Genomic DNA, 10,000 nt, shown 5'->3' with positions numbered 1-10,000 from the left:
TTTTATATTGTTAATAATTTCTGTGTTAACTGACTGATTTTCAATAAAGGTTTTTCTATTATTATTAAAAAAAAAAAAAAAAAAAAAAATTAAGATAACTCCTTGTAGTATATACTAAAACAGTGGACAGCGTTGAACTCGCTCGCTGATTGGTTACTCAAACTCCGGATATCCTTTGTTATTAAATTCTCAACCTCGGATAATGCAATTCGTGTGCTCTGATTGGTTCACTCAATCTCGGTTATCAGCTCATATACCTTTGTTTCATCATATATGGTAAATGATTGAGCTAGGCATTGGTAAGCTAAAAGCTTTTTCGACGGAAAGCAAAATTTCTCTCTGAATAAAGCCAAAAATGAAAAAAAAAACTTTTTTTGTAGAAACTTTGGATCAATTCCGACGTTTAGAAGTACGCGAAAAGGCAAGAAATGTTTTTGTGATGAGCCTTCGTCTCTGACCACAAGGTATTACACAACATCGCATCTTCATCAAATTTTTTTCGATTTCGCTCGGATTTTCTCTCTTTTTTCGCTCATATTTCGTACTTCCAAATTTTTGGAGTTTAAGGAATTTAATAAAACAATTATTCCATTCGCTCTTGTTGGATATGAGACTGGTTATAGCCAACTCGGCGCTAAGCGCCTCGTTGGCTATTTACCATCTCATATCCAACGCGAGCTCATGGAATAATTGTTAACTATTATTCAACACATTGTGACAATGTCCAAATATGGTCATAGCGCGCCCAATATTCGTCGTGCGTGTAGATATCCTGCGATATATGTAATTTTGTGTGTTGCGGGGAAAAATGGCAGTTTTTCCAGCATTTTTCCCAAAAAAAGCAGAAAATTGCGCTTTGTCATCAATGTGTTGAATTGAATAATAAAACCATTATCCTTCTCAATCTTGCAGAATATCGCCTGATTTTAGCCAACTCAGCCTATGGCCTCGTCGGCTAAGTATAAGGCAATATTCTGCGCGATTTCGCAGGATAATGGTTAATTATTAAATTTTCAACCTCGGTTAATGCATTTCTCATGCTCTGATTGGTTCACTCAATCTCAGTTATTAGCTCATATACCTTAGTTTGACCTTATATGGCAAATAATTGCGCCAAGCGTTGCTACGCTAACATTTTTTGCCGGAAAGCGAAATTTCTCTCTGAATAAAGCAAAAAAAAACCCTTTTTGTGGAAAGTTTGGATTAATTCCGACGTTTAGAAGTACGCAAAAGGCAAAAGATGTTTTTGTGATGAGCCTGCGTCTATCTGACCACAAGGTCTTATAGAACATCGCATCTTCATCAAGTTTTTTCGATTTGGCTCTGAGTTTCTCGCTTTTTTGGCTCGTATCTCGTACGTCCAAACTTTTGGAGTTTAAGGAATTTAATGAAACAATTATCCCATTTGCGCTTGTTGGACATGTCTCATATCCAACGCGCGCTCATGGAATAATTGATAGTTATTATTCATCACATTGTGACAATGTCCAGATATAGCGCCCTCAATATTCGTCGTGCGTACTCAACGTATATCCTGTGATATACATAATTGTGTGTGTCGCGGAGAAAAATGGTAGTTTTTCCAGCTTTTCTTCCCAATAAACGTAGAAAATTGTGCTCTGTCATCAATGTGTTGAATAATAAAACAATTAGCCTGCTCAATCTTGGGGAATATCGCCTGATTTTAGTCAACACGGCCTACGGCCTCGTCGGCTAATTATCAGACGATAGTCCGGGCGATATTTCGATATTTCACAGGATAATAGTTAACTATTCACCTCTGAGCAATTTGCGCGGAATTTGCGCCCGAAAATGTTGTAATCTTTGCAGGAATAAATGAGTAAAAATCATCTTTTTGTGCTATATTATCTCACTGTTTTAACATATACTAAAACAACTATTCACCTCCACTTCGGTGAATAGTTACCAATTATCCTTAGGAGAATACTTCATTTGAGTGTCAATGGTATTTAGCACCGGCTGTGTGCTTACTGGAAATCACAGAAATCAGAAAAAAAAAACACATTCTAGCACTTGTTGCCAAATTTATAGATCACTTAATACACACAGATCTCAAATGTTTTTTGCGACACTGTCTATATGGCAGAGTTTTTGGGATGGTAAACCGCTAACAACGCTGCCGTTGTAGGTCCTCACCAATTGGTGGTTGATTTGTTGCTCTGAAGATCACTCAAGTCTGACCTTCTGTACAATTTGCCATCTTTAACTTGAAAAACTGGAGTGTTATTTGCCTCTCCCTGGTCAACAGATGGTATCAGATCGATAACCACAGCAGCGTCAAGAGCTCTGCTAGGGTTTCTGTAAAGGCCCAGTAATTGTTGCGCAAGGTGGTGGTAATTTCGCTCATATTTTTTATTTTCAAATACAGTTGTTTTCTCCAATACTATTTCACTGATTGCATCAGTTTGGGGCACCCGTGGTGCGACTTGCCTCGCTGCTCTCGCAACGCCACGGCGAGACAAGTTGCACGAAACATTGCCCAATGTAACATACCTTGTAACAGCCGAAGCCGTTGCGCAAAGTAAAATTGAGTTCATTTTCTGCAACGCTTCACCGCGCAACGACTTTTCATAACATCTGTCTCGCGATTTGTGTCGCAACGGTTTGTGGCTCCGTGGAGGGAGGGGGGGAATGTTGCTTTAACCTCACGCGTCGAACGACTTGTTTAATGTTTAGCAATGTGTGAACTTCTGTTGCAACAAATAGGCCCTTTTCATGAATGTGTCACGTCACCTTGTCAATCATATAAAATGGTTGTGATACAAAACAGATGCAAGAAATGGAAAGAGCGTGATGAAATTAGTATGAATGTCAATTTTGAGGCCACTGTGCGTGATTTTAGAGCGGTCCGACAAAGGTTGCCATCCAACAGCTGTTTTCCACAAAAATTTCAATAAATTTTTCAAGCATTAAAATCACTGTAATTTCTCTGACATGTCAGTGGCCTCCAAATTAGCCTTCTTACTAATTTCAACACGCTCTCTCCATTTCTTGCATCTATTTTTTGCCACGACCATTTTTTTTATGATTGACAAGGTCACGTGACACGGTCATGCAAATGGAACAAGAGACTGCTGAAATACGAGCTAATAAAGAGCGTCCTACCACTCCCTTCCCCAACTTGTCACACAACAAAAATGATTGTTGCAAGTTGGAAAAAAACTTGTGCAAAAGTAGAATAATCCCGTTCTACTTTTTTGACCAATTTTTGTTCATTTGTTGGGCGTTTTATACAACCCCTTATGAAACTTATCATGCAACATTTTGTCAAACAGCATCAGTGTGATTGGTCATCTCATTGAGGAACGTAGCTGGTTAGTCGACAAACATGGCGGATACTTTGGAACGGTCCACCATTCCTACATTCTTTTCGAGGGAAAGCTCTTGCACTAATTGGTGATATACACTTCTCTGCTCCATTCTTAAAATCCAGTCTCTAGTGCATCCTTTCCTCTTTCTTTCTGTCTTTTTATTTTCCCTCTTCGTCATCCAGAAGCAAACTTGCGCGACAAATTTGGCAAAATTCCGCACCTTAAGTAAAGGTTAACAAAACTACGCAAACGAGTAAAGATAAACATATCGTGCGACATCTGATACTCACGAATAAAATCCCCTTTGACTTCAGCGTTTGTGGCGTCTTATTCAGTTACCTTCAAGGTGACGCAGGCAAAGAACTTACAAGATTGCCTTCTAGCATTAGCTTGGAATCATGGCTCGCAAAGCGTTTTTCGCTTTCTTAGTTCTGTTTTCGCTCGCTTTTTGCGAAGCCAAAGCGGAGAACTGCAGTGAGGTGCAATGCAAGATTTTTTCAGTTGGAGAAGATTTAGCGTCTGAATTTCGCCACAAAGCTTCCGAGAAGGGTGTGAGATTGGTTTATATAAACTTGATAATTGGCAATGCGACCTACGATCCACTAGATTTGCCGGACGAGTTTCTTCCTCACAGATGGGTATGGGCTAACAGTATCAAGGAACCCATGTTAACTATGCCCGACGACTACGATATTCTATCCTTTGGTCTTCTAAATTATCAAGTTAGAAGCATGGACGTGAAGTTGGAAGATCAACCGAGTGGATGCCTCGCTGACTTAAATTCAACATGTCAGAACATGGCCGTTGGAAGAATGTTGTTAGAAAATGTAACAATTAAGAGCACTAGTGAACAAGTTCGAATGAAACCGGTGGTTTGTGTTGAAGTCATAACGACTGACGATTTCTATGCCGGTATACCTATGCGTGATATTGACCATCATCAGTGCTGTGGTATGCATCAAGAACCCACTGGATCCGCTATAATTCGGTGCGATCAAACTGTTGACATCGGTTACTGGACGGAGGCTGTCGATGCCTTCTTTAGTATGTTTTCGGTGATTTTGTCTCTTTTTCTTCCTGCACTTCCTCTAGCATTGCCAGACTGTGTTTTTAGTCTGCGAGCCGAGTGTGAAAAGGAAAAGCGGTTAGAAGAACAGAACAACAACACTGGGATGCCAGGAGATCATCAGAACATCAATGGAACAACAGATGAACCGGACAACCCAAGCGCGGACGACCTAAGCTTGAGAAACAGACATAGCTCGTATTCTCAACAGATATCGGACAGTGACCACGACGCATCAAATCCTAGGGAAAATATATCGGAGCAAATCGAGGAGGAGAGCGAAACCATTCCTGTAGATGATTCAAGTCCAATGAATCTTTCAACCCTTTTAAATGGATGTGTTCAGAAATTGCCAGATATAGAGATGTCATTTAATATCAAATTAGCTATTTTGTTACTTTGCATTTGTCCTGGTGTTCTTTACGTTCATATTGGAGTTCAGAGAACTGTCAAAACGATGTATGTTAATGAAATGATTAAGAAAGATGTAGCTCATCTGCCTGTATCGGGGCTGTCTGTATTGGTGGTCATAATATTATTTATATCTGTATTGATTTTAAGGCCGAGGGATTTTATCTTCGAAAAGGTGATTACTTGTGTGGTTTGTGGAGAGAAGTCAGATCGGCTTTCGGTTGGAGATAAAATACGATGTCATTTGACATTGAATCACCACCTGTGGGAGTATATCCATTGTTTTGGAGACGTAGTTGTTTGTGATAAATGTATTTGTCCGAATTCATGCAGAAATATGCGACAGAAATCACAATTACTACGACATTTAGACCAAGTAACTGTTGCTTGTGGTAAATATGTTTGTCCGAATTCATGCAGAAAGATGCGACAGAAATCACAATTACTACAATTAATCTGTAATTTTGGAGACGTAATAACTGTTTGTAGTAAATGCATTTGTTTGTATGCATACAGAAAGAGGCGACAGAAATCACGATTGATACAATTAATTTGCGTTTTGTTGCGTTTAATTTCTTTCCCAACCGCATTACTTTTGCGTATTCTGTTTGGGGCGATATGTTTCGTCGTTTTACTTTTCGTTTCGGTTGTTGAAGTGATTTCGTTTTCACCCTTGATGACGATCTTGACTTTTTTACTAACAAAGGTTAAAATCTATCATTCAGCTCTTGATCGCAGACCCGTTTCGGCGCTTTTTGCCGGTTCCCTGGCGTTTTTGTATGTTTGTTTCTTTGGCAGTACGTTTTATGTTGGTTATTCTTTGATCGCATTTTCTACCATCTGTATCAACAATCTTCTAGGATATACAATAATGGGATTGGTTCTCAACGTTGACATTGTAACCCCCTATGTAGCTTTCTTCGTCGTACTCACAACAAATCTTTATCTTTGTTATTCTAATATGCAGAGCAAATATAAGAAAGTCAAGAGAATGATTTTGAAACGGAAGGAAGATCTACAAGTAAACAGCAGACACATTAAGAATACAATTCAAGTACAGTTATATTGGCAAGTCTGTGACAAGGTTTTGCCCATAAAAACTGAAATCTGCGTGATGTTTTGCAATATGGGTTTGGTTTTATTATTTTTATTTTTAGTAGCCTATTCCATTGCTTTCTTTGGAAGGGAGTATGATGTTTCTTTCGTGACCTCGACCGTGTATGTGTTTTTCTCTGGAGCAATTCCACCGTTGGTTTTAAGAAGACTGACAAGTAGCGACAAAATTATTGGCTGGACAAAAATAAAAATGGAACGCCAGATTGGAATAGTAGTCGAAGAATATACAGACAGTAGTGACGCAGGTGTCGTAACGCAAAGCCCAGTTTAGTGAATGGGTTTGACAAAGTTTGCAGTAATTAGTTAGTAAAATGACCGAAATGAGCAAAAGTGGTTAGAAATTGTGTAAGGAAAACGTACTTTAATCTAGGGATAAGGCATTGTATGATTATGATGTAATAAAATCCGAAACCTGGAATAACTGTTATCTCTTTGATCAATATCCTTAACATACCAAAAGTTAAGATTTTTAGCACCACCCTACCCTGTCTTAGAGCTAACATTTTAACATTCGGTGATTTTTGTTTTGATCGATGAATCATGAAAAAACGTTTAGAGTATTGGACTTATTGTTTTGAAGTAGTTCAGAACGTTTTCATTTGTTACACACTCAGCAAACTCACTCCATCGCTTTGTTTCCATGGCAACTTCCGTATTGTACCCTATAACCCATTTATGCATTCGTCATTGACCAATCAGAAACGAGATACATACATACATACATACATACATACATACATAAAACTCTATTTTGTCTCAGATTTTCAAATAACACAATGCATATTGAATGAAATATTAACTTAGAAGAAATTACAATTAGCCAATTAATTCATGTTGTCGAATCATTCTAATAAAGTCATTCAGACAAGAGATAGCTCTTAATCTGTCAGGTAAAGTATTCCAGAGCTTAGCGGCTGTATAAGTAAAGGAATTCAGGCCATAAGTAGTAATGCAAGTTTTAGCAAAGGGTGAGGATATCAGTTCCTCTCCTAAAATACTCTACAGATCTGAGGGAAAACAATTCTCTGATACACTGTGGATACTGTGTATTATAAATACACAGAATAATAATAATAATAATAATAATAATAATAATAATAATAATAACTAGTACTATACGAAAAACGAATAATTACTTTGAAAGATGCACTAATCAATGTTACGTAATAGTTACTATGGCAACAAAAGAGCCATCCAAAACCACCCTACATCTTGCCTTTAAAGTCGTATCTCAAAAACAAACTCGGTGACCCCCAATTTTCATTCCTGGAAAGTAAATCGCGCGAAGTCAGAAGAGCATAGACCCAGCAGAAAAACCACTCTGAACTTGTCAAAAAAGAAAGTTTTATGTGCGATGTTTGTTAATTTGAGCTGCATCATCGGGTCACTGCAGAATCGCTTTCTTTCTCGGATGCTGTGTGCTGAACGTGGCGCTAGCTGGGCGGCATTGTATTTTATTATATGACTAGCTCCGTGAGCGGGCAAGATGAACCAAATCCTGTGCTGTGATTGGCTACCCGAGCGGGCAAGATGGAGCTATATTGCCCGCTCGGGATTTCTCCCTTGGTCCCGAAAGATGAAAGATCATTTTTTTGGTGTTTTATACCATCAGAAACCCATAAGGGTTGAAACGTGTAACGCGCGTTCACAGCTTCCGAATATTCAGTGCGAACTGTTTGGTTGAATGTTTCAGTGCTAAGTACCATATTTGGAAACCCCTCGCTCTTGTTGTGCCAAAAATGGTACTTAGCAAATTGAATATCCAGAAGCTTGTTTCCCAGCATACAAGGGGCCGTTACACGTTTCAACCCTTATGGGTTTCTGATACCATATCATAAATCCTTATTACTTTTCGTTCTTGTACTAAACCGCTTAGAAATGTTGACCATTTAACGCTTGATGTTCCTTACAGCAGGACTGACGTCTTTAAGAATTCGTTTTTTGTTCGAATCTGTCATCTGTGGAACGATTTACCTCTTAGTATAAGAGAATCAAATACCTTGTCAATTTTTCGTAAGAATTTGATAGCTTTTTATTATGATAAGTATAATGTTAATTTCTTTTAACTTTCATTGTATTTTTACCCAATCTTTGTTATATTCATAGTAATTTTTAAGATAATTGTATTACTTAATTAATTTTACAGATTTCTATATAACGTAATGATAGGTGGCTTATTTTTAAGGAGTCTGGTACTCTGTCTTAAGCTTACCTCAGATTGAGCGTTTTTTTGTAAATCTGGAAGTTGATTAAATTAAATTAAGATGGCTGGATATTGCGTTTGCAAAAAAAGAACTTTGCCAATATCCAGCCATCTTGCCCTTACGCTTGGTCAATAACCCATATATATTGTATTGACAGGCCGTTGTGACGTCTTTCAGACCTGTCGTGTCAGTTAGTAATTTGGTAAGGTTTCAACTCAAGAAATTCCTCTTTAAGGAACATGAATGTCCTTCGGGACACTAGCCTGTCTTTTAGGTCCCTACATGTTCTTCGTGATACAAAATGTCCTTCGGGACACTAGATAAGTCCTTTGGGTCCCTAAATGTGTTTCTTTCCGGGAACACAAGATATGTCCTTCGGGACAGCATTGGTTGGTATCCAAAGGAGCCAAGCTGATTGAACGGTGAAGGAATATATTATTTTTGAGCAAGCAATGGCTAAGGTTTGTTGGCTACCCAACACATGATGATCAGCAGCCTTTTCCGTACATCATGCAACACAGAAAGCCGAAAAAATTGAACAAAGATTCGGATCCTTCACTCCCCACGGAATTAACACACTTTTCTTTCAAATAATTTATTCTTGTTATCCACGTTGCTATATCCCCACCAATAGCGTAGCCCTTTCTTTCACTACAGAAACCACTATCAACCCACAATTTCGTAATTTGCTGTGAGGAAAGACTGACGCTCGAATTTCTTTACGCTAATGAATTTACTTTATCAACTCACTTGATAAAACCATTTCTGGTTTTCACACCTAAGTTGTCTTCGTAACTGCCATGATCTTCCCAAAAACGTCGTTTCGCATCTGCTGTTCCAATGTATAATTCTCATATACTTCACCTCTTACGGGATAAAAAATAAACTCGGAATTGATCCGCTCCCATATGTTCGAGGACAAGCTGGGGCACGGAGTGGCCTCGATTCTCCTAGTGAATGTTGGGTAATTTGTTTCCTGAGTGGAGAGAGATCCGGTTCTGTAAGGGTCGAGTTGTGGTCAAACGGAAAGTCTTTCAGGAGAACCTCGACTTCGGAATAAGACAAATGGAGAATTAAATCTTCAGTGCGGTTCATTTCTAAAGCACAACCTCCATTGGCGACATAATATAAAAAGAGCAACAGCATCATGGGTGAACTGGGGCGAGTAAACTCGTCGGAGAACATAATATGTGTCCAAGTCATGTTGCAGGGGTCTAATGTAAGCCAAAGCCTGTCCCAGCCCGGAGCTGCCTGTCTTTCAGAAAGGGTACAGAGTATCCACTTGCTAGGGGTATTACTGTAGTAAGGGTGGTGTTACTCCCCTGATGGCCTGTTCTCATTAGCTCAAAGCCTCTACCTTAAGAAAGCTTGGGGTATTCCTCCTCTAGCTTTTTGCGAAATTCGGGGAACTTTGTCTTAAAATGAAAACAAATCGTCTTACTTCCTAGTCCTGCCTGTTGCAGGTCGAATTTTCGACTCTTGAAGGAGCTTTAACTTGCTCTTATGAGTATAAACAGAAGAAGTAGTGTGTCTGAGTTTCCTTAGGTTGAAAGAATTTAGGCTTTACAGGATTCTTCTTGGTTGGCAACGATGATGATAATGACAAACTGGATTGACGGTAAGGAGGAAAAGGTAAAGTCACTTTATATAACGTCGGTAGTTCCTTCAGCTACGATGCCGGTATCAATGGAAGCCGACGGTGCGCCCTTTACCCCCCCTCCCTATGTCAGTACTCCGTTTTACGGGTATTTAAAGGTATAGCTACACGGATCAGAGGAAAGTCGAAACAGACGTTGAAGTCACCGAGGATCGAACCGGGGACCTCTCGCTCCGAAAGCCGCGCACTAGCCATCTGAGCCACGACTGCTCCT

The 10,000-nt window shown here is 39.1% G+C and overlaps 1 protein-coding gene across 1 annotated transcript; it reads left to right on the top strand.

The window, feature by feature from the left end:
* The first annotated feature begins 3,113 nt into the window (after positions 1-3,113).
* Positions 3,114-6,422, top strand: LOC137985608 (uncharacterized). The gene has a single exon (XM_068833240.1). It carries the CDS (start codon positions 3,731-3,733, stop codon positions 6,194-6,196), a length of 2,466 nt encoding a protein of 821 aa, XP_068689341.1. The 5' UTR covers positions 3,114-3,730; the 3' UTR covers positions 6,197-6,422.
* The last annotated feature ends 3,578 nt before the right edge of the window (positions 6,423-10,000 follow it).

This window comes from Montipora foliosa, chromosome 14 (assembly GCF_036669935.1).
Source record: "Montipora foliosa isolate CH-2021 chromosome 14, ASM3666993v2, whole genome shotgun sequence".
NCBI classification, from domain to species: domain Eukaryota; kingdom Metazoa; phylum Cnidaria; class Anthozoa; order Scleractinia; family Acroporidae; genus Montipora; species Montipora foliosa.
This window is presented reverse-complemented; position numbering and strand designations above follow the sequence as displayed.